The following is a 24,807-nucleotide window of genomic DNA, read 5'->3' on the forward strand; positions in this document are numbered from 1 at the left end:
CTTGTCCTTGCAGGAAAAACACCCAGCGGGAGCAAATCCTGGTTATTTGCTGGTGCTGGAACGGTGCGAGCTTGACAGCATCATCCGGGCTGGAAAATGAAGCAGAGATCACACGGAGGAGCTGGAGCTTCCACGGCTCCATCTGATGACCTGCTTGGTCCTTGGACCACGGAGGCTCTGACTGCAGGTTATAGTGGCCGTGGTGATGGGTCCCCAGCTTGGGATGGTGACCCATCATCTTGGGGTGGTGACCCATCATCTTGGGGTGGTGATCCAGCCCAATTTCCCTATTTATTATTCTTTTTCTGTCTCATTTTGGGACTGTCGTGCCTGCCCACATTCCCAGAGAGGTGTCAGGATGCAGAAGGGCTTCACGTGGGCCAATCTCCTGACGTCTCTTTGGTCCTCCCGTTTGAGAAACCACATCCTCCTGACTCCTTTCCCAAGTACATGGAGGTGACATCTCCCTCTCATCGGTGCCAAAAGCTGGCTGGACCCCTGGCCTCATCCTGCAAGGTGTCCCGGTCCCCCCCCGTCCATCCATGTGCCCCAGAGGGGCAGCTGCAGAGCTGGAACCCAACCTGGGCGCTGGGAAATCTGCTTCCCTCTGGCTCCGCTACCAGCCAAAATTAGCAGCAGCTCCTTCACTGTTTAATATTTCAAGACGTTCTGGGGAAGCGGCGAGGTTCCTGGGGGGGGAGGGCTGTTCAGGAGCTGCTCCTGCGCCTTTAAAATGTGTCCGTCCTTATTTTGATTTGGGTTTTGGGGGGATTTTGGTGTTGCGTCCCTGCGGTGGCAGCAGCTTGCCGAAGCTAAAGCCGGCAGATGGGTGGCCCGGGGGTGCCGGCACCCCCAGCTCTGCATACGGGGAATATTCTCCCTCCAGAGGGAACATTTGTCCCTTCCTTGCTCTGTATTTCTGGCAGCAGCTCCCAGGGATGGGGAAGATACCGAGCTGGCTCTGACCACCCCTCTGATTTTTTGGCCATCCTGCCCTTCTCATGATTCCCAAAGGATGCTGAATTTATTTTCCTCTCCCACCAAGAAGCGAACATATAAGCAGCATAACCTGGTAGGAACAAACCTCCCTGCCCTGATGCGACCCTGCCAGTAAAGCAGGTTACGAGACACTTGTTCCCCCACTTTAATGATTAAAGCTTAAGCTTAATAGGAGAGAAGCAAGGAGCTGAAATATTCATTTATTGGCTCCTTGCCGTCCAACAAAACCGCTTTAACAGCTCTGGGCTTGGCTTGCTGGAGACCTGCCGGTTTCGCCAGCCCCGTGTATTATGTAAGAAGCTTTTTAATAATATACGTTGAGACATATGGCCTCTCAGATTTAGTATGCAAATGCAATATGCTTAACTAAAAATAGGGGATATGCTTAATGTAGTTTGTTATAACACCTTCTGTTACTTGGTGAGTAATGAATCGCGGCTGCGCTTTACAGGGAGCTTGGGATGGAGTGAGCGGGCAGAAACCTCCGGGTTTGCCTTTTGTAGCAAAGGAGCTCGATTGTGTCCTGTCTCCTGCCTCTTCTGGCACCGTGATGGGTAATTAAGTAGAAGATACCCAAATAAATTATATATGGGGGATTAAGTAATTAATTGCTGGTAGGAAAGCTTTGGGTGCCAGCTAAGTGTAGTTGTTGCCTAATATCCTGGAGTGTTCGCTTTTCTTTTGGGGTTTATGGCCCATGTATATCTTACCCCAGTGTACACTGTAGGAATCTCACAGTGATTCAGTCCCAGTGGTGTCAGGTAAAAGCATCAGCCCTGTGTCCCCATCCCTTGGGATTGTACAGCGGAGGCTTCACTGCTGCTTTTCCAGCCTTTGGGCCATGGGAAGAGAGAGAAGGACCCCAGGCCCATCTCCTGCCATTCCCAGATCTCAGTGTTCCTCTTGCAGGCTCTAGGAGCAAAAGGTTCTTCTCTCCTCTTCTTCTTCGTCTTCTTCTTCTTTCTCTTCTCTTCCTCTTACCTTCTCTTCTCTTCTCTTCTCTTCTCTTCTCTTCTCTTCTCTTCTCTTCTCTTCTCTTCTCTTCTCTTCTCTTCTCTCTCTTTTCTTTCTCTTCTCTTCTCTTCTCTTCTCTTCTCTTCTCTTCTCTGCCCTGCCCTCTTCTCTTCTCTTCTCTTCTCTTCTCTTCTCTTCTCTTCTCTTCTCTTCTCTTCTCTTCTCTTCTCTTCTTCTCTTCTCTTCTCTTCTCTTCTCTCTCTTCTTTCTTTCTCTTCTCTTCTCTTCTCTTCTCTTCTCTTCTCTTCTCTTCTCTTCTCTTCTCTTCTCTTCTCTTCTCTTCTCTTCTCTTCTCTTCTCTTCTCTTCTCTTCTCTTCTCTTCTCTCTCTTCTCTTCTTTCTTCTCTTCTCTCTTCTCTGCCCTGCCCTGCCCTGCCCTGCCCTGCCCTGCCCTGCCCTGCCCTGCCCTCTTCTTTTTCCCCTTCCCTCTCTTCTTCCCTTTGTGCAAATCCCTTCTCACCATTGTCTCTAGCTAAAGCAAAGAGAAACATCAAACAAGAGGTATCATTTCACGGTGACAATCGGTGACAGCGGTGCTCCCGTCCCCTTTGCAAGGCAGTCGAGGGGAAGGACCATCCGTGCTCCCGTTGCAGCCCCGAGAGCCGGGCTGTCTGCGCCTTTCAGATACAAGGAGATGGGGTTTTTCAAAGTATTTTTTCACTAAAAAAAATCAAAAAGGGGAAAATAAACCCCTCTGAAATACATCAAGTGTATCCCAAGAGACAAGGAGGAAGGATTGATTTACCTCTGTAGCTAATACCACTGCCTCTCTTGCCTTTAGCACAAGCTGGTGGCCTTTCATGCTGGTGGGTCTTTCAGGTGCAGGGCTTTTGAGTTTGTTTTAACCTCACACGCAAAGTGCCCGATGACTTGCTACAGTGGAATTTGTCACACGGTGCTTCTGTGCTGCTCTTCATCCACACTCCATCACCAACAAAGCCTCCAGTAGCCTTGAGATGGTCACGGATGTGCTGGAGCCACATCTAACCTGAGTTGTCCAGCTCCTGGGTGAGGTTTTGGGGGCTCTCAGATCACTTCCCACCTTCACAAGACAGGAGATCGTCCACCAGGCGATTCTTTTCTCCCAGTTTCATCCCAGCGCTGATTATTCGACAGGACCAGGAGAACATGAAGTCCCAAAGCAGCGCTTTGAAGCAGCAAGGTTTGATTTCGTAGCTACGGGGAAGGATTTGTAGAGAGAGAAGCTGGTTACCTTTAATCAGTTCCTTGGCTTTGAAAAGGGAACGCCTGGATTTCCCATCGGGGCTCGGTTGTGCTTATGTGATCCTATCGTAGCTGCTTATGGAGATGAAGGAGTTGCCTTGGCTCTGTGGAGGGACGTTGCAACACCTTGGGTGTGACTCATCCTGCTGTAGACATCTCCCAGGGATGGGATGAATCACTCTGGAGCTGCCTATCTTCCTTCTTCGGTGACAGGAGAAGCTTGAAAATAGATTTTCAGTGTTCAGAGCTGGGCACAGGGCTTATCTGGAGCTTGTTTTGGTGCTGACAGCAGTGAGGGACCCCAGGGATGTCACTGCAGCATCCACGAGGTGGAGCGTGAGTCCTCCAGGCAAGGAGATCATGTTGGAGTGCATCCTTGGTTGCACAGGGGAGTGACCCCGGAGGTGTTGTCCTGCCTTTTGGGCTCCCAGCAGAAAGGGGACAAGGCTGAGGGTTGAGTCACCATCCCTGGAGGGTTGGACAGACGGACATGAGGTTCTCAGGAACATGGGGCAGTGCCAGGGGTGGTTGAACCGTTGGACTCGATGATCTTGGGAGTCTCTTCCAACCAAAATAATTCTACGATTCCATGTTAAGAGGATAAAGGGCTGGTGGTATCCATCAGGCCTCTAGAGAGGACTAGAACCTGTAGATTGTAGGACTTCCCATCCTATCGCCTCCACCCTGAATGCCACATACACCTCCTGGAAAGCAGGTAGGTTGTCCCCTGTCCTCAACAGGAGCCCTTGGTTTCTTTGGGGACATCTTTGTCTTCTCCAGCATCAAGTGGTTGAGTCACCATCCCTGGGTGGGATTAAAAGATGGATAGCTGAGGTTTTTAGAGACGTGGTTTAGTGACAGTGTTGGGTTAACGGTTGGACTTGATGATCTTCAGGGTCTCTTCCAACTAAAATGATTCTATGATCAACTTATCCCCATTCCTTTGGGCCAACACTGGCCCTACCACACACTCATGACCCCTCCAAATCTTGACCAGGTGGACAAGACTACAATGGGCTCCTCACTCCCCCTGGCCCCTCTCACCTGGTGGGTTCTGTGCATTTAATTGTTCCCTGTTAAATGCAGCCAGGCTGGGACTCTCACTCCCACCACATCCCAGCAGGACATGTGGGATTTATCACAGCAGCTTCCAGAGCCAGTGGTGGAAAATCTCATCTTCATCCATGGGGAAATTCCTAGTCCCTGATTGCTCCCAAAACAGCAGCCAAAACACAGCCCACAACAGGAAAATAGACAAATTCCAAGTGACTGGATTTTATTGAGGAAAGTTGCGTCAGCGCGGTCACCTGTCAAACGGATGCGATCAAACCTCCCCAAACCCTGTTGCGAATACTCTTATTTCAGCTTCACTTCATCCTGTTACCAAGCAACTTTAACTGAAGCAAAACACGACGCTTGTGCAGAAGTGAGAGCATGCATAGGGGAGTGAAACTGGTTTTGCTGGCGTTAAACTGGTTTCTTTATAATTCCACATTTTCTCGCCATCGTGCTTTCTTATAGTTGTGTTTCCATGGCAATTTAGGGTGGTTTCTTAATCTATACATTTTTTGTCTAGGAAAAGTGTGGATGTTATGGGTTTATTTAAGATTTCTGCAGAGATATCGTGTGGTTGAAGCCACAGTTGACTTCCCCGAGTCCAGGACCACAGGGCACATCTGTTGAGCTGCTGGTGTGATGAGCTGCGGGCACAGACCCTGGTGGGTGATCTGGGGACACGCAGCCGGGTCCCGGGTGATGCTCAGCTCAACGGGGGGGGCGCGGGAGGTCTCTGGGTTGGTGGGGATGGGGACACGGCCATGCAGTGTCACACACCCACAGCAACTCGGGTGCTCGGCACCGGGGACGCCAACGCTCCCGGGGGATAAGGTGTGGGAGCGCTTTGATGCGCATCGTTTCTATGGCGATACGACGTCTCGCAGCATCTTCCGGGCACTTCTGTGCTGCCGCGGTACCTCGCTGCTCCTGGGGAGCCTTCCTCCACGAGGAAGACAAGAAACCATGGACTCAACGGACAGAATGAGCATCTGTGCGTCCTCCCAGATGTTGCCCTTGGTGCTTCCCGTACCCCGCGAGGTGACTGTCCCCATGGGATCGTCCTGCGCCCCCGTGACGCGCTGCGGTGTTGAGTTGTGCTTTGCAGAGCATGGAAGACGCCCAGCTGACTTTTCCAGCCCTAAGAGTTAAGCAGCAACATTCCTCCTATTTTACAGATGGGGAAACTGAGGCAAAGGACAACAAGTGTCTGGGGAGAAACCAAACCTCCCAGCTCGCTGCTTCTGCACAGCACAGGAGGCTTATTACCCAAAATAAACCTTCAGGCCACCTTCTGATACATTCACAACGTGAACCAGGCGAGAAAATGTCATCTACTTTGTTCACATTGAGCCACGTGGGATCTGCTTTGGGTTTCCCCAAACCAGAGTGTTTCACGGAGCTGCCGACAGAGGTGACAAGTGACGGCTCCAGCCAGAAACAACCCGAGACTTGCGCTGGATCTTCAATTCCCAATAAATTAGTGCCAAGCATTGCTTCAGATGTTAATTGCCAGCGAGAAGTGGATGAGTTTGGACATAATAAGGCATGGGGAGAAGGGGAGCTCCATGCCTTTGGCAGCATTTCTTCTTTTAATTGCAGCTTCTTGCTTATTCACAGGGATGAACTTTGTTGCTCGCACCCGAGCGCACAGTCGGCTGGAGCTTTATTAAGATTTTCGAGTGATGCTCTGAGCAGAAAACCCCAACAAAGTCACGGAAAACCAACGCCAGAAATAGAAAGCTGTGCAACCCGCAGCATATAATACTCTGCAGCCAACTCGAAGCACATACCGAATTAATCCCCAATTTAATTAACGCTACTCTAATCCTTCAGTGAAAAGAGCAGCTCAGAATTTGTTTGGAAACACTGTCCTGTGTACAGTAAAGTTGATTAATGTAGTGAAAAACGAAACCATTGAGAAGATTTTGCTCTGTTCCCAACTTGGGATGCACTAAGAAATGAATTTACAGGCGCCGTCCTCTGCAAAGTGGGATTGGAGATGGAACGAAGGTCTGTGCTTAGGCAACATCACAGAGTTAGTTTAAAAACCATAAGATATGAACCAAGCCCCAGGTCATTTACATTAATCTTAGTAAGCTAAACGCACCCAAAACCAGATGATTTTATGCTTCTGTGTCCTATGAGACCTTCCTTTTCCTGACATATTTAACCCACCTTAATGTTTCTCAGCTCCAGCACGGAGCTTGGAAGTATTAAAGATGCAGCTAATGAGGACTGGTCCGTGCATATTCCATCAAAGGGGTTTGCAGCTGGGCTTTTCAGTTTTCTCTCTATTTTATAGACCGTTTTTCAAAGCTATTTTCACGTTTAGAGCTTCACCCTCGCGTGTGCTTCGTGCAGGAAAAGCAACGACATAGTTCTAAAACTACGCTGTTTATTTTGCTCTTCTTGTTATTATCGATGCTGAAAATTAATAACACCTTCCCCTCCCTATCGTGACTGAAAATGGCTGCAACCCAGAATTTTCTATTTAAAAGCACAAACCCTGTCACTTTTAATTCCCTTATGGATACTTGCAGGCTGTGTCTTATTTGCTCGATACGGGTGTACGGGGGTTTATTTGCAGGTGGAGCACAGCATCCAATGGTAGGAAACACGTGGAATTAAGTCAGAGCTGAACAGACCCGGGGCAGGTGCAGAAATGGGCAGAATAATTTCAAATGGAAAATATTTCACTAAAACAGCTCCCGTTGCCCAACAAGTTACACTAAATAGAAGTGTTCTCCTCCAATTTGTCAGGTAATTACCGAAGGAAGCATATGGTGTCTCCTCTGGAGCGTTGGAAGGGTATCAGCAGCAAGGAAAGCGATGGAGCTGGGTGGGATTGGGGGAGGAACGGGATGGAAATTGGAGGATGCTCAGGAGAGGGTTTGACCCCGTTCTGGTGCACGTTTGCCCATGGGTTTGACACCCAGGTGCCGAATTGGCCGTGGAACCCACGTCTGTGGTGGTGCTGTTGAGCAGTGATGAGGTTGGATGGGGACGCTCAGCGTTGCCAGAGGTTTTGGGAAAAGCTGGTTTGACCTGTAGCACTGGGGAGGTGTTGGGAGGGGGGAGAACCTCAAATGGGACCCCATGGCTGGGCAGGTGCAGGGGTTGAGCAGAGGGTGAGAGAGTTTGGACGTGTCAACATCCATCTGACATCTCCTGGGGGAGAGGAGCCCAGTTGTGGCTGAGCGAGCCAAACGCAGCTTTTTAGAATCACAGCATCATTTTGGTTGGAAAAGCCCCTCAAGATCATCAGGACCAACCATTCCCCCACCCCTGTCCCTGCCCCATGTCCTGAGAACCTCATGTCCATCTGTCCAACCCTCCAGGGATGGTGACTCCAACACTGCCCTGGGCAGCCTGTTCCAATGCCCCACAGCCCTTTGGGGAAGAAATTGTTCCCAGATCCAACCTCAACCTCCCCTGGGGCAACCTGAGACCACAGTGGGTCCCAGTATTAGGGTTGTGTTGCTTCCAATAGCCCCCAGCGTGGGCAGGTGGTGGGAAGTGATTTGGGTCATGGTCAGTGGGTCTTGAGCAGAAGGCCAAGAGCAAAGGATGGTCAGTGCCAATGTCACCCTGAGAGGCTTCAGTGAAGGGAGAAGCCAAAATAAACTCACAAATTCTGTGCCAGGATCCCACCAAGATGAGATTCAGAGGAGATGCTCAAGCTCCGCACCCTCCACGTGCCGCCCCACACAACAGTGACACTGCCTGCCCTAAATGTGACTTTATTTAGATCCCAAACGCACTTTTGTTGCAAGGAGGCAAAAACAAATCATTATCTGGCGTCGGGCATCGCAGAGCCAATTCACAGGGCAGGCGGATTAGCGCATCGATCGATGGGAGCGCGCGTTCCATTGTGAGCCTTGCGGATCAATACGTCTGACTGGTTAAAAGCCCAACTCCAGCTGGTTGAGCTGAGCCCTGGCAGAGAACTCACCGCAACCTCCCCGAATTTCGCAGAAGTGTGCACGGCCTGGGGAGATAACTGTTCTAATAATATGGGAATGCATTTAAATTTCTGTAAATATCAGCTAAAAGTAGATGTCACCTGTTTTTTGTAGCTTGATAGTACAGGCTGTGCTGGAGAAATCGTGCGTCTCTGCGTTAGAGGGAGGACGAGCCCTTGGGGTGGGCAGCAGCGTGAGGACCAGGAGCATGGAGATGCTCTTGGTCCCCGTGGTGATTTGGGCTGGGTCCCTGGTGTAAACGCTGCCACTGGGTTTCCTTCCTTGATGCCCAGATCCAACTGCTTGTCTCCTGCTTTTGACCAGATATAACTTTCCATGGAGGGACAAGCATCCCCACACTGGTGGACACCATCCCGCCCCCCATAGCCTGCTAACCTGCCCCCTTCTTCTTCCAGAGGAGACAACGTTTGAGGCCGGAGTCAAAGTCCAGATCCACAGCCAGTCCGAGCCACCTTTCGTCCAGGAGCTGGGCTTTGGGGTGGCTCCTGGATTCCAGACCTTTGTGGCCACCCAAGAGCAAAGGGTAAGTCCGAAATTTCATTTACACACCAAGATCACTCCAACGGGTCCAGACGACACGTTGCTTCTATGTGCTGATGCCCCTTGAGAGGCATCTTCTTGACTAACAGCTGGTTTTATGCCTTGCTTCAAATCGGTTGGGATGAGGGTGGCTCTTCCAGCGTTGTTTCCCATACGGTGCCCACAATCCTTGTAATTTTGGCCACATCCATCCCTAGTAATTTCCCTGCCTTGCTCTTCCATGGTTATCGTTGGGCTGCGGCAGTCGCTCAGTGTGTTGGGAACCTTCCAACCCTCCGAGAAACGATGCTTTTTGCCAAAAGGCTTTCACACTCCGAGGATATAAAAAGAGACAAGAGGAGAGTGTTTCATTATGTATATCAGCGTGAATCCTTTCAGGTAACACTGCAAGAGTCGTGTTATTTATGATAAAGTGTGGAGGGATGCCCGTGGCTCGGGATGCATCGCCCTCCCTGAGTCCCACTGGTGGCACATCATCGCGGTGTGGATGGATGCGACGTGACGTTGCGTCATTAGACCCAAATCCTCGTTAGCCGCTTGGAAAGCCAGCCAGCAGAACAGTTTATTCCCCCAGCTTGGCCGCGGTGCTTTCATTCCTAGCCCTCCTGCCTCATTGCCTCTCTCATTTTCCTCCCTGCTCTTGCATCCACCCTCAAATGAGACATAAATCAAATTGAGGAAGGCGAATGCGAGCTGTTGGACGCTTCGCTCTGATTAAACCTCCACAGAGATCGAAGCCACAGTCGTTAACACGTCAGCTCAGAGCAACGCGAGGCATTCACCACCAAATGTATCATTAAGGCATCTCTCCGTGGTCACTGGGTACCAAAATACACCCAAAGCCACTGCAGATCCTCTCTCCATCATTACGGCACTTGTGTGTCATCATCCAGGAGATAACGAACGGTGCAGGTTCCCGGTGGGCGAGCACCAGGTGGAAACTTCTCAATTAAAGCAGAGCAACGTTTCGCTGTTGTCGATTCGTGTCTCGGGTGGGCTGGAGAAAATGAGCAGCTTAATTATTATTACACTCTTGTTTTGGGGCGTAACACCTTAGTAACGGCGGAGGCAAAGGGTTCTTAGGGGGCTGAGGCGGCAGCTGCTGAAATCCAAAGCAGAAAGGGGCTTGGAAACCCATCGTGGGTGTTTCTCAGGCCAGTTCCCTTGACACAAGCCCTTCCATGTGTCCCCAATGTCCTCACCTTGCTCCGCAGCCACTTTCTGCCATCCCAGGGGACACTCGGCGTCGCTTACATGGGGCATGCTGCGGGATAACGACTCTGGAAGGATGGAAAACTGATTAATTACTGTTGGCAGTAATTACTGCTCCCTTCAACCCAAACTATTCTGTGATTCTATGATTCTAATCAGGAGGGAAAGTTGTTAATTGAGGATCTCGGGCTGCATTAACCCAAGTGCCCCGGTTAAACACCAAGCAAAGCCGTTCCCCTCTAGCTCCCCAAGTCCCCACTGCGCTTTCCAGCTGAATTCAGTATCATTTTCTCCATCTTCAACCATCGTGAATTCTTATTGTGGATGTTAAAAGGCTTTTTGGTCTTTCCACCTTCCAGAGGGAGGTGAATTACATCCACCTGCACTATTCCACGTACACACACATTCTACGGGCAGCGTATCGTGATGGGTGAAAGATTTTGGCAACGCCTCCTCGAATAGAACCAGCTCGTCAGCACGAGTGGGAATTGGAAAGATTCATCTTATTTCAACATCCCAGCTTCACCAAGATTTGGGAGCGTGGCGGGAGCCGGAGCCTGCAGCGAGGGTCTCAAGGACTTTGTTTTAAGATAGAAATAGCATAAACGCTGGAGATTTTTCAGACAGATGCTGTAAATCTTCCTCATCCCATTGCCAACATTAACTATTGCATTATTTCTATGCAAAAATCAGATTTCCTATCAGGAAGATAGCCAGAGAAAGGAGGAAAAACCCCATCCCTTCCCAAATCCCTCCTTCTGAGCAGAGAAGATGTAAAAGACGACAAGAAAATCAGATCTGGGGGACTCTTAGCTGGCATGTGTCCCCTCTTGTGCAGAGTTTTGGTGCTGGGAGAGGGACCGACACGTTTCTGCTCAGGTTCTGTAACTGGTTTAGAATTACCCTGCGACCCAGGAGACCCAGAGCAGCCCACCCCAATCCTTCCTCTTCATAAAGTCACTTCAAACCTAATCACAACCATTACAGCGTACACATCCTACCGCCTCCTCTAATTAACCTGCAGGGAGCAGGCAGGCATCACCCACCTTCTCAAGCCCTGAATGCACATCTTTTATTCAGACCCCTGATTTAGCTTCATTTCTTTCTTTCCTACTAAATCTCTACATGTGGGGAATGGCACATACTGCTCCTTCAACCAGTCGGAGCAAAAGGTGGAAAAAACCATGAACATCACCCACAGGACTGAGTCCAGCCGGTTATTGGGGTCCTAATCTGTGTGGTTTACACCATGAACGATCCTCCAGCTGGAGAAGAGGAGAAATAAAATCAAGAGAAGGTGGTTTCACATCTCCCAGCTCAGAGCAGCCTCTGTTTTACTTAAAAGCACTTTTCCCAGCGATCAAAAAATAGCTGTGGAATTGGGCAGACTCGCCTTGGTGCAGCAGTATGAGCTGAGCTTTATTTTTGAGACGGGCTTTGGGGTGAAGGGGGTTTATTTGTGGCTGGCTTAGAGGCTCGTGGCTTTATTTGTGGCTCTGTAACTATTCCACCTGTCCATGCTCAAATCTATCCCTTTGTTCCCTCATCCCAGCCTGGAAATCGGAGTATTTACAGGGCTTTACTTACTGATTTCCTGCATTTTCAGGTATGCGGTTGCTTAGCACAAGCCAGGACTTTGCGTCTTGGTTCCGGGGCAATAAATCCCAGATCTTTATACCAAAAGCCCTTTGTTGAAAGCAAACTCTTGCTCCGCGATGGCGCGTGATCTCAGTAAATCTCCTTTTAAAATCAGCTGTCAGTCTAAAAACAAAGAACAAAATCAGTTTTCCTCCTCTTTCTGCAGTGGCTGAGCCCTTTGATTCCTGCAGAGCGACACTTTTAAGATGCATTTACCAGTTGGGGAACTGCGTCGTTAATGCAGTAACGATGTTGTGCTGATTTGCACTAATAGCATCGTAAGAGGGACTTTGTTATGGGTTGCGTGTGCTGAGTCAGCAAAAGCAATCCCGCCAAGGCAGTGCCAGCAGGAGGTTTCCTCCATCAAACGTGGTTGGTGGCTTATGTAGGCCAAGCCGGTTCTTTGCTGCAGACTCAGGCCTAAAGGGAGATGCTTTCTGTCTGAAATCTCACACCAAAGCCATCCCATGAAGTTTAAGGGGAGCCGGAACCGAGCTCCCCAAAAGGAGGCGGCCCAGTTGCAATTAAAACAAGAGCGTCTTGATGAAGGAGGGTGGAAAACCATTTGGGGTGATTTTCCATGCACCACAGGAGTGGCTGTGAGTGCAACATGATGTTTTTCCTCGGGAAGGAGCTGGAGTGGTTTCCATGGATGTGCAAGGCCACGGATGACATTTTTCTGGGGTTTTCACCCCGTTTTACACAGTCCCTGTTGCGCTTTGCGGCGAGAGATGCTCCAGCCTCGCAGGGGAGCGGTTTCCATGGCAATTGCTGAGTCTTAATGAATACGGTTTGTTTTCTCATGAACGGGCAAAACCCCGAGCTGGGCGGGAGCTGGTTGGGGACCCGCTGTCCTGTCACCCCCACAAGGGACGGCAAAACCACCCCGAGTCAGGCAGTGCCCTTCAGCTCCCGCTGCTCCTGCCTTTGGAGGGATCCACCTCAATGTTCCCTTTTCCTGGCTCTTTCGGGTGAGCCTGGGGCTATAATAGGCCTCTCCGGACCTTATGTTGTGCACAATTTTGGGCAGGGAAAAATGTAATGAAATATAATAAGGGAAAGTGTAGAGTCTTGCATCTGGGTAGGAACAACCCCAGGTTCCAGTATAATTTGGAGAATGACCTGTTAGAGAGCAGCGTAGGGGAAAGGGACCTGGGGGTCCTGGGGACAGCAGGGTGACCATGAGCCAGCACTGGGCCCTTGTGGCCAGGAAGCCAATGGTACCTGGGGTGGGTTAGAAGGGGGTGGTCAGTAGGTCAGAGAGGTTCTCCTGCCCCTCTGCTCTGCCCTGGGGAGACCACACCTGGAATATTGTGTCCAGTTGTGGCCCCTCAGTTCCAGCAGGACAGGGAACTGCTGGAGAGAGTCCAGCGCAGCCACCAAGATGCTGCAGGGAGTGGAGCATCTCCCGGGTGAGGAAAGGCTGAGGGAGCTGGGGCTCTGGAGCTGGACAAGAGGAGACTGAGGGGGAACTCATTCATGGGGATCAAGATGGAAAGGGGGAGTGTCAGGAGGATGGAGCCAGGCTCTTCTGGTGACAACCAGTGACAGGACAAGGGGCAATGGGTGCAAACTGGAACACAAAAGGTTCCACTTAAATGTGAGAAGAAACTTGTTCCTGGTGAGGGTGGCAGAGCCTGGCCCAGGCTGCCCAGGGGGGTTGTGGAGTCTCCTTCTCTGCAGACATTCCAACCCGCCTGGACACCTTCCTGTGTAACCTCATCTGGGTGTTCCTGCTCCATGGGGGGATTGCACTGGATGAGCTTTCCAGGTCCCTTCCAACCCCTGACATTCTGGGATTCTGTAGATGCTGCAGCATCCCCCCCATACTCCTGCACCGACCACAGCACCAAGGCATGGGAAGACACACTGGAAATTATATTTCGAAGGGCTAATCCCGTGGAGAAAGACAAATTCCTCCTGGATTTTGCCGCTGGGTTTTAAGACATCGTTGCCGCATCCCAGCAGCATCCCCCGAGTCTCTCCCATAAGGGATGGGATCCGATAACGTTCCTTCCCCAGCTCCCCGTTACGCCGCCGGCACGGCGCGTTAGAGAAGATGAAAAGCGCACTAAAAATGGCAATTTCTGCCAACTTGGCAGTAAAAATTTAAGAGGCTTCAATTAAGCAACAGGTTCAGAGATGGAGCAGTATTGTTTAATAGGGCTCTAGTGTGCCTCGGAGACTCATCCCCTCGTAACGCTTGCACGGGACGGAGAGCATCAGCTACCAGCAACTGAAGTGTAATTACAGAGCAGGAAAACGGGACTCGGGGTCTGGCAGCGATCACGCTGAAGCCCGTCTTTCCAAACAGGGTGTAGGCAGCGACATTTGAAAATTAGGAGCAATTAAATAGTATTTCCCATGTTTCCGAACCCTCGCTCCGAGTATCTTCTCCTACCTACGGTCTAACACGTCCTCCTGGAAAAAACATTCACTCTCTGATTTCTCTCTGGTTCTCTCGATCCCACGCACTCTCCCAGTTGATTTCCTCCAGTATATCATCAGACACTGAATTAATTCAACAACAAGAAGCAAAACCGGCAGGCAGTGGTTGCCGGCCACGTAGAAAACATCATTACATGGGAGCGGTTCAAAGCAGGAGATGTATGGAAACGATTTATAGGACAGCGGAGTGGTTTTGCTTAGGAAACAGTATTAGGAGTGAATCAGCTTGTTTGGAAAAGGATGCAAAAGAAAATGGGTTTGGAGGCGAGCGATGGAAATGGGTCATGGCCAGGAATGGTGGGTCTGGATGGGGAGAGAGTAATAAGGGAAGGAGAAAAAGAGCAAACAGCAGGGATGTCAGTGAAGTGATGGGCTGGGTGCTCCTGCTAACCCTTCACCATATTATATGAATAAGAGGATTTATTTTTAAAGATGGAAAGCTGCTTGCTGAGGACAGGATGGCTTCGGGGGGTGCAAATCCCACCACGCATCCCCCAAATTTGGCACCTGTGTAAGGGTTTGGCAGAGTTTATTGCAATATAAAGCAGAGTTTGTACAGAAGCAAAGGGTACAACTCATTGAGCAGCGAGCTGGAAGCAAATTGTAGATGGTCAGAGCAACAAATATTGGGAGCAGCCATCATGGGGGCAGACGGGGGATGAGGCTGCCCTGGACTTTTTGGGGAGCCACAAGAGGTTTTGATATTGCTGTTTGATTTGCAATGGTATTTCCAGGGAAACGGGGACCTGGAGGAGCTTGGAGTCCCGAAGGTAGATTGTATTTCCCGTGCCCACTCACCTCGAGCACCTGGGGACTCGTGGGCTAATTCCCCAAGCTCTGCTCAGTTGAACCTTCAGGTGCTGGAAGGGTTAAGTTCTTGTCCTTAAACTCAACTTCTTCGGTGCTTGCCTGAAGGCAGCAAATGGGAAGGAACAGCCCTATGGAACACGGCAAAGGAGGCGGCAAATAGATGACTTCCAGCATCATTAACAGGGAGATGGTGCCAGCGAGCTGTGTGTACGCCGAGCTTATTTTAAGCATTTTACAAGGGCTAAAGCTGCCTAGTCTTGAGATTCTATTAAATTGATGCTATTCGATGTCTCATTAAAGAACGGAGGTTTCTGGTTAGTATTTCATTTGGAGCAAATGCCAACACACCCCATCTGGGAAGAGAAAAGGGATGTTCAGGGAGAGGTTTGCATCCCTCTGTGATGATCTCTGCCTGAAGTTTGGTGGCATCAGGTGGGGACCCACATGTGGAGAAGGCAGGAGAAAGGCTGAGTCATGGAATCACAGGTGGTTTGGGTTGAAGGGACCTTAAAGCTCCCCCAGTGCCCCCCCTGCCATGAGCAGGGACATCTTCACCAGCTCAGGTTGCTCAGAGCCCCGTCCAGCCTGGCCTGGGATGTCTCCAGGGATGGTTCATCCACCACCTCTCTGGCCAACCTGGGCCAGGCTCTCACCACCCTCAGGGACAACAATTTCCTTATATCCGGCCTGAATCTCCCTCCTTTAGTTTCAAACCATCACCCCTTGTTGTGTGGCAGCAGGCCCTGCTCAAAAGTCTGTCCCCATCTTTCTTTTAAGTCCGGAAAGGCCGCACTATTTCTTACCACAAGTCAGTGCTTGATGCATCCTCAAAGCCAGACTCACCGCAAACCGTGGCTGCAAACTGGGCTGAAACGGCCCCAACCTCGTGCTGGAAGCATCTCCACTGCATTTGCACATTGTCCTTATTGCATAAAATTAAAAGTGCGAAGAAACCAGAGATACCTCTTCAAATAGATTTTGAAGAAGACATCTGTGGCTGCAGACAGATGTTGGTTATCGGGAGGCTCGGTGCCAAGAGCAGCGGGCAAAGGGCAGGAGTGTGGCCGGGAAGAAGAACCACAACCCCCTTTCCCCCCACGTTTACTGCGAGCAGCCCGTCCTCCCCTTGCATTTCGGGCAAGCGAGATCCATCCTGCTTTTAAGGAGACAAGTCGATTTGTTCCTTTTCCTCGCGGCGCCTGCCAGTTTGTAACTGATTGTCGTAATCCCTAATAGCCGCGATCGAGAGAATTTAAAAAGCATTTCGTTAATTAATTAAGTATTAATGATTGCGAAAGCGCGAGGACGCGAGTTTGTCAGCCTCAATTAGAGGCTGAAGCTGAATTTCCAGAAGCGGGAGCCGGGGAGGGGTTTGTGCCCTTGGAAAGCGGAGCGACGGGAGAGCTCAGCACCGCTCTCCTGCAGGAACCAAGGGCAGAAACGGTCCCTGCTGCCTTTACCCCGCTTTTCTTTTTGCTTTTATGGTGTTTTATTTCCTCTCCAGCTTCAAATAGAAGTAGCTTGTCTTTGGTGGGAGCAGAGCGGGTTGGAGCGGAGCAGCTCGGCGTCCTTGGGCAGCCCCAAATTAGCATCATTTGGAAGAGGGGAAAGCGATTGTTCTCGAGAAGAGGAGACCTCACACTGCCCAGGAGGGGCTGCGGGGGAGAGGAATCAAACCCAATTAGCATCTCTCCCATTTGTGTTGTTTACATTGCTCCTGTTTGCAAGCTCGGCTCCCTGGTGTGCTGCTCCCAATCCTCCCAACGATGCTGCGGCCTCGTTAGCACCGTGGGCAGGAAATTCCAAATGTCAAGTGTCTCAAACGACTTGCTGGGACAGTTCTGTGGGGCCAAATGCTTCAGGTTGCAGCCCCGAGAAAAGACCAGTTTTGGCAAGGAGGGGTTTGAGGAGCGATGCTCTTATGGATGGGTTCAGCATTTTGTGAAGCTTTGCAGGGTGTCCAGACAAGGCAGGAGGGACAATGGGAACATGGATGGGGCTGGTCTGCGTGGGAAAAGCCACAGAAAAGAACCTCAGGATCCTGCTCCATGGAAAACCCACTGTGGGCTGGGGAAGAGTTATAGAATCGTAGAATAGTTTGGGTTGGAAGGGACCTTCAAAGCTTATCTAGTCCAACCCCCCCACCGTGAGCAGGGAGTTTGGCCCCTTGGTTTGAGTCTTTCGCTGCAAGGTGCAATATTGGAAGGGGATAATCCCACCCAGCTCTGGGGCTGGATGGTGTCCTCGCTGCAGGAGAACAGGGAGCGTTTCGGAGGGGGCAGCGCAGCCGTCCTGGCTGCCCTGCCTTGTATTATACCTGCAAGCAATGCTGCTGTGGCTCCAAATACAGGCGGTAACAGAGCAGCTGCCTTCAGGGGTAATTGGAAATAAAAGATCAGGACAGGAGTCGTCTGCATTAGAGATGTGCTACATTGGTGCCTGCTAAGCAAATCCACCTGGGAAAGGCAAGGGGAGCTTTCCTGGGACCAAATTACCTTCGGATGTTGAGGCAGGATCTGGGAAACACGTCTCCCCTTTCCTCTGCAGAGCCCCATCCCTAATGGTGCGCCTCCTCCGTCTGGAGAGGTCCCGCATCCATGTCTGGCTGCTGATCAGTCGGGAGTTTGCTTCTGATTACAAATTACAGAGTGTGAGTTAAGCACCGAGCCTTTCAAGCTGTAATTACGGTGAAGGCTCCAGCTAACAGCCCTTGATGAGCCCCTTGGAGAGAGAGGAGTTCATTGACTTGCTCAAGGGAGGGAGGGTCCAACCTGCCAGCCCAGGAGATTTGTCTCTAAAATCTTGCCCGAAAGAAGAAATTTCCTTTAAAAAGTCAAAATTGGAGCTTCCCTGGAGTCTCCTGCTGGTCCCAGCCATGAGGTGCTTTGCTCTAGAACAGGGAAAGCCTTTATACTGCAGAGCAAAACCACCTTCACCGGTGTTAAATGCACCAAAAGGCTTTTTCTGCTCTTACGTATTAGCAACTTAGAGAGCAGGGAGGAGAGCAAAAACCTTGGCATGCAGCAAGGGAAATGTGTTGCCCCTATTCCTGCATTTTTAGGAAGAAGTAAGAAGTGAATTGTGTGCATGAGTGTGCACACAGGGTTGTGTGTATGGCAAGGCAGCAAATCCCCAGGGAACGCCACCGTTATGGGGAGATGCAACCCGACTTTGCTTTGCAGTATGAGGGTAGTTGGTGCTCGTGGCCCTGGCTACAAAATGGGCCATAATGCTGTTAATGAAGTTGCATTGATTAGGGTTTAATTAATCATTCAGCCCTCGCACCTCTTGCAGACGCGGTGCCAGTTCACGAGCGCCGTGGCTCAAATCCAACGCTGGCCGAGCAAAGAAGTATGTAAGCTAAAATATCTGATCGCCACTCCATCATTTTCTGATCCCGTCACCTGCATTCAGAACAAAATTTAAAGGGCTTAAAAGATTAGCGTGTAGCTGCGCTTGGATGAGAGCTGATACCATCTGAGACGGCGATTATTTATTCTCCTTTATCATACAACGTGCAACATATGGGTCCCTTTCTCCACCGCGGATGACTAAATGATGGCATCTGGTACTCTATTATATTGCAAGTGTAAAGCAAACGAGAAAAGCTCCTCTTCAAACGGCTCTCTGCTATTGTCACAAAGACACTCTCGATATTCTCATTCCAAGGTGCTGTTTTGCAGATTTTCAAACCCATCCCATTCAGATAAACCCACTTCCTTGGAGGATGCTGAGATTGTCGGGAGCTGGGTGCCTCAGCTGGTCCTTGCAGATGGGATGGATCCCTCCATCACCTGCTGCGTCTTCACACCCGTTATGGGTATCATCTGCTCTTCAGATGGGACCTGCTGAGATCACTGCGTTGTCGCTCCCAGCAGCTGAATTGCGCTCGCCGCTGTTGCTTTTCGAAGCAGCTTGAGCATCAGCGCGGATTTCGGCAGATTTGGGGGTTTCTGGAGCTCGTGTCCCTCAGCCTGGGCTCCAATGGGCGATGTGTAGCATCCTATTTCTTTGCACTGTTGCAGAGGTGCTGAGGAGACCACACAGATCTGCTGGGGCTGGACATCGCTGCCAGGGGGTTAGCACTTGAGACCAGGGATGATGAGGTTCTCAGAGACACATTTAGTGCCAGGATTGGGTTAACGGTTGGATTCAATGATGTTAAAGGTCTCTTCCAACCAAAATGATTCTACGATGCTCCCAGGAGCAGGGGAAGGGAGTTGGGGAGGGAAGCAGAGCCAAAACTCTGTTCACCATCACATGGAGACCCCTTCTCCCTTGCGCAGGCAGGGGCTGAGCTCTTTTTGGGTCTGTTCTGGACGTCATGCAGGGGAAGACCTTGAACTACCATCTCATCATGAGGAGGACCTGTGGCTCATCTGGAAGAAGAACCAGTATGGTGCCCATAGATGCAGCAGGCAAAGGGTTGGAATAAGCAAAGCACCTCTGGATTCCTGGATGGGAACTGTTCATGGCAAAATCATTCCTAGAGAAGGAATTGGTTTGGTTTGGTTGAGCTGAGAGCTTGTCCAGCCCCAGAGGGCAGGATCACCCATCGAAGCCTGGCAATCCTCCTCAGACTCTCCTTTAGAATCATAGAATAGTTTGGGTTGGAAAAGACCTTCAAAGATCATCTTTGGTCTTTAGCTTCCAGAGTTCATGCCCCTCCAAGTCCAACTGTGCCCATACCCAGCTGTCCTCACCACAAGCCATGTTCATCCCAACATCTCATCTTTCTCTTCCTGGCCACAATTTAAGCCCGTTATGGCTTTTTTAACAGCTGGCTGGTTCGTAAGTCAAAGCCACAAGGGGGGTTTATCAGCTCTGCAAGCTGTGCAGAAGGTGACCATGTTTTCAGAGGGTGCTTTGGAGAGCTGGAGCTCTGCTCTTGTAGGAGATCTCATGAGGCAGACCTAGAGCAGAGCATGGGCTCCAAACAGCTCACACTGCCCTAGTTCCGTCATAGTTACCCCAGGCCTATGCCTGAAGGATTCATGGGGTTGTTATTTATCCAACAGCATCTGCAATGTGTCTCCACTTTGTGTGTCATCTCTTTCCTCCTCCCTTCCCCACACATCACCAGCAGAAACCCAAAACAAGCACCGTAGAGCCTCACCGCCAAGTTTTAGGCTCATAGTCCATCAATATATGTTTACAAATTTATTTTAGGATGTGATTAATCTTACTACATTATTTTTTCAAGGCATGTTTTCGTTCAGCCAACGTGCTTTGCCAGCACAAAACGTTCTGTTTGGAGCAAAGCACAGCAAATTGGCCGCTGCTTTAAAACACAGAGAAGGAGGGGGTCGGGGGATGCTATTTTCTGCTCTCTAGCAAAGAGGAGTGCAGAGCATTTAGCAAAGATAAATGGGAAACGGGAAAGGCTGCCAAGCTGCAGACAGGAGAGGAACGAGGTAGATTTGGCCGCGGGGGCCAGAGAGTGACTGTTTTTCCTCCAGCGTGTTCTGAATTAAGGCTTTTTTGTGGTGGGTTGTGGAGTCCTGCTTATCTTATCTCCGCTTTTGCGTTAAATAAAGCGGGAACGGCAGAAGGGTTTGCACTGCGCTAGCGCCGAGCAGAGCGACTTACGAACCTCCCTGGAGGTGGAAATGGGGGAGAAGAAGGCAGGTTCCTCAACATCATGAGGTGCCAGGAGAGCAGATGAAGTGTATTTAGCTCCATAGGGCTCTCCTTGAGCATGGGTGTTTGGAAAAGGATGTGATTGACCTGTCTGCCTTCTCTGGGGGGCTGCAGCGAGGTGCTGCTCAGCACCACGTCCCATTGCTGAGCCTCCATCCATGGGGAGCAGGAAGGTTTGGAGGCTCCCGATGGCTCCGGTGCACCCTGCCCTTGGCATGTTTCACCTTCTGCAGCAATCTCCAGTGGCTGAACTGTTCTTGGCGTTTTCCATGTGCTTCCCGCTTCCCTCGCTCTCTCTGAGGGTTATGATCTGCATTTTTCATCAAGAAAAGTGCCTGAAGAAGGGAACGGTGCAAATGTGGCAGCGTGGCTCACACCAGAGCAGTCACAACCATTGCCAGGATGTCACCGCCACCCCGTCCTGCTCCTCGGCGTCACCCGCGCTGTCTGTGTTGTTCCCATGAGCGGCACAGTTTGGAGGTCGGAGTAAGCTGGAGATGGGAGATGTTGACACGTTTGCTGTCACCAAAGTCAGAGATGATTTGCGGGTCGGAGCCTCCCCTTCAGTCCCTGCATGGGCAGGAGTTTCCCAGCGGTGCAAGAAGGAGCCCAGGGCTGCTCTTGGAGACTGTTTGGTGCCACACGTCCCCAATGCACCGTCCTGCTGCAGCTCCGCTCCCGGAGATGCTGGGGTGGGGGTACAGCAGAGCAGCTCTGGAGCAGAAGATCAGGAGGACACGCTGGGAGTTGGGGTGTTCAGCTGGAGAAGAGAAGCTCCGTGGACACCTTAGTGCGGCCTTTCTGGATTTAAAAGGGGCCGAGAAGAAAGATGAGGACAGAATTTGAGCAGGGCCTTTTGCGATAGGACAAGGGGTAATGGTTTGAAACTAAAGGAGGGAGATTCAGGCTGGACATGAGGAAGGAATTGTTGTCCCCGAGGGTGGTGAGAGCCTGGCCCAGGTTGGCCAGAGAGGTGGTGGCTGAACCATCCCTGGAGACATCCCAGGCCAGGCTGGACGGGGCTCTGAGCAACCTGAGCTGGTGAAGATGTCCCTGCTCATGGCAGGGGGGGCACTGGGGGAGCTTTAATGTCCCTTCAACCCAAACCATCTGTGATTCTCTTGCTAAAGGCTCTCACTTGGCCAAAGTCATACTGCAGCCTTCCCTTGCAATGGCACCGCTTGGTCACCTTCTTAAAGACATCACTGAAATTACACTATGAGGCTCCTCTGTGCAAGAGGAAGGAGATGCTGCGCCCCGCTGCTCTGCCTGTCCCCAGCATCCCCTGACACCCCGCTCCTCCCTCTCTTGCAGCTGACGTACCTGCCTCCGCCGTGGGGTGAATGTCGCTCGTCGGATATGGGCTTAGACTTCTTTCCCGTTTACAGCATCACGGCTTGCAGGATCGACTGCGAGACCCGCTATATTGTGGAAAACTGCAACTGCAAAATGGTTCACATGCCAGGTCAGTGTACCATGGATGGGCAGGGGCCCCCTCCCTCCACTTGGCATGGGTCATTAAGGGTTAACGAGCTGGAAAGGGACCAGGGATTAAAGGAGCTAGACATACCTTTCCCTAAGGAAAGAAGGATGCTAATAGCCTTTGCAAAATGCTCTGAAATAGGGACCAGAGGGACATGGGTCTTATTTAGCCCAAGTTAACACCACTGGCTGGTATTTCCAGCAGTCCCGTCCTCAGTTTGCAAAAAAAGGCCATTCCTCTGCAATTCCTCTGCTGCCCATCCCCAGCCTGGGTTCACTTTGCTAAAACAAGGTCCTTGCGATCCCCACGGAGAGCCCAGCGGTCCCAGGTCCCGTGCAGCAGCAGTGGCCGGTGCCCATTGATGGATTTGTCCTTTCCATGCAGGGGACGCTCCCTTCTGTACCCCGGAACAGTATAAGGAATGTGCGGAGCCTGCGCTCGGTGAGTACCGAGAGATACCCGGGTACCACGGGTGTCCCGAGCGGGAGGGGACGTCCAGCAGCCTGTGTCCTCCCCGCTGGGAGGACTGGGGTGACGTAGAGAAGCTGCAACCTGGTGATGGGTTGTGATGAGACTCAACTTGTTGGGAAGGGCTGGGTGCGCCTTGGGATGAAGTTTCTTCTGGTTCTACATGGGGCTCCACCAGTGCAGAAACCCTCAGGATAATGGGCACCCTGGGATATGTAGGAGGAGAGCACTTCTGGGTGTGGGTTTGGGATGGAGGGAGCCATCCTAGGTCTTGATTTCAATCACCACATGTTCCTCCATGAGATCTGACTCTTGTGACCTCCTCCAGGTTTGCTTGCCGAAAAGGACAGCAATTACTGCATCTGCAGGACACCCTGTAACCTGACCAGATACAACAAAGAGCTCTCCATGGTCAAGATCCCCAGCAAGACCTCGGCCAAGTACCTGGAGAAGAAGTTCAACAAGTCAGAAAAATATATCTCGTGAGTGTTGGAGAAAACAAATCTCCTTTGCTTCCTGGGGGGAAGTGTCTGTAAAGCCCCACTGGTTTTTCAAACCAGTCTGTGCTAAGACCAGACCTTGCCAATGCCTCCATCACCAGAGGTATGTCCTCCAGGGAGGGTTAGGGTGAACCCCTTGAAGAGATGAGGTGTAGGTTGCTTTCTTCTCAGTAGATGTGTTTCCACACATTCCGTGTTCTTCCCTGGTCTTGTCTTCATAAGCATACTCCATACTCACCAAAAAAAGTGCAAAAAGTCCTTTATTTTGACAGGGAAAGCCAATTTTGGTGGTTCTGTCTGAGTTATGGCTGCTCTCTACCTAAGTGTGGGCTGTGGACCTCAGGCAGCTGCTGTTGGGAACCTCTCCCAGCCCAGAGCACATTATTGCCTTGTGGAGGCAGCAAGAGTTAGTCCATATTAAATGGACTTTGGACTCTTGCTATTGCCATCAAAGTGAGATCCAGAACTCAGATCCTGAGAGATCCTGGGGAGACATTTTCTACCTCCTGCTAAGGCTGGTCCTGATGGTGCCGTATGGTCTTGGTCTCCAGGAGGTCCAAGTGTCCGTGGGTTGCTGAGGATCCCAGCAAGAGAACAGTCAGGACAGAGAGGGGAATAAAACCCCAAAGTCCCCTTCTTTTTTTGTTTTCTTATCCCAAAAACACATGAGGCCACTGGTGGCTGATGTCCTGATGCTGTTGTCCTCTTTCTACAGAGAGAATATTCTTGTGCTGGACATATTTTTTGAAGCACTCAACTACGAGACAATTGAGCAGAAGAAAGCCTATGAAGTGGCAGCCTTACTTGGTAAGGAAGGGTCAGGGGTGCAATTTGGAGTCTGTGTGCACCGGTACTGGAGTCCTTGTGTGTTTGTGGGACAGACAGACGCTACGAGTGGGTGCACAGCTCATGTGCATTGCCTTGAAAACCCCAACAAGGTCCAACCTCTTTCTTGGCCATCAGGCCACATCTTATTTTCCTTCCACCACCAAGTCTTCACAAGAACGTCCCAGGGACCACAGCTCGTCCGTGTGTCACGTATGAAAGGTTAACATGAGCTGCTCCATCTCTACTTGCTACCAGGGCCCTATTATTTGGACTTGTGGGGCTGAGCGGGTGATGGATTCTCTCTCTGGTGCTCCCCTTGCTGGCAGGCTGGTGTGTGGAGGGGGACAGCTCTTGAAACCATCTACCCATCGCCTCTTACATGCTCCAAATCCATCCTGCTTTCCAGCCAGGACCCTGAGACAGCCTCGAGATGCTCCCCTAAAATGATCAGGCCATCTCCCTCTCCCCTCTTTGATAGGTTGGGATTTTTTCTTGGCTCCAGGGGACGTTACCCAATTCTTCTCCAGTATTTTTCTCCTTCCCCAGCTCAGTTTGGGAATGGGGCTCGGGGATTCCCGGGACGAAGGCTGCTGTCTGACTCTGACAGATGGCTTCCTCGGATGCCCGCGGGCGGTATCGCATCCTCATTAGGCTCCCAGCTGATGGCCTCATTAGCAGGAGAGGTTGCTGGATGGGGGTCTCAGCAACCTGATCTGGTTGAAGATGCTCATTGCAGGGGGGGGTAGACTAGGTGAGTTTTAAAGATCCCTTCCAACCCAAACTATTCAATGATTCTATGACAAATGCTTTGGTGGCCAGCAATGTCCTTTCTGAGATGCTTTTCATGGCATGTTGATGTTTCTAGGGGTCATTCCTTGAAATGCCCCACTTTTTGGGGACGGCGGCTGCACCGCGGTCACACGGGTGCCTGTAAGATCATTCACCCCCAGGGTAAAATCCATCC

The 24,807-nt window shown here is 50.9% G+C and overlaps 1 protein-coding gene across 1 annotated transcript in view; it reads left to right on the forward strand.

Moving 5' to 3' along the window:
- LOC309448938 (acid-sensing ion channel 2) overlaps positions 1 to 24,807 on the forward strand; it is a 394,345-nt gene that overhangs the window by 365,374 nt on the left and 4,164 nt on the right. The window contains exons 3-7 of the mRNA XM_082070818.1: positions 8,672 to 8,799; positions 21,879 to 22,029; positions 22,432 to 22,488; positions 22,844 to 22,997; positions 23,731 to 23,822. Of these exons, the coding sequence (XP_081926944.1) occupies positions 8,672 to 8,799; positions 21,879 to 22,029; positions 22,432 to 22,488; positions 22,844 to 22,997; positions 23,731 to 23,822 (582 nt within the window). The remainder of the gene's footprint in view (positions 1 to 8,671; positions 8,800 to 21,878; positions 22,030 to 22,431; positions 22,489 to 22,843; positions 22,998 to 23,730; positions 23,823 to 24,807) is intronic.

Source organism: Streptopelia decaocto, assembly GCF_964273445.1.
Source record: "Streptopelia decaocto genome assembly, chromosome: 22".
Classification (NCBI taxonomy): Eukaryota; Metazoa; Chordata; class Aves; order Columbiformes; family Columbidae; genus Streptopelia; species Streptopelia decaocto.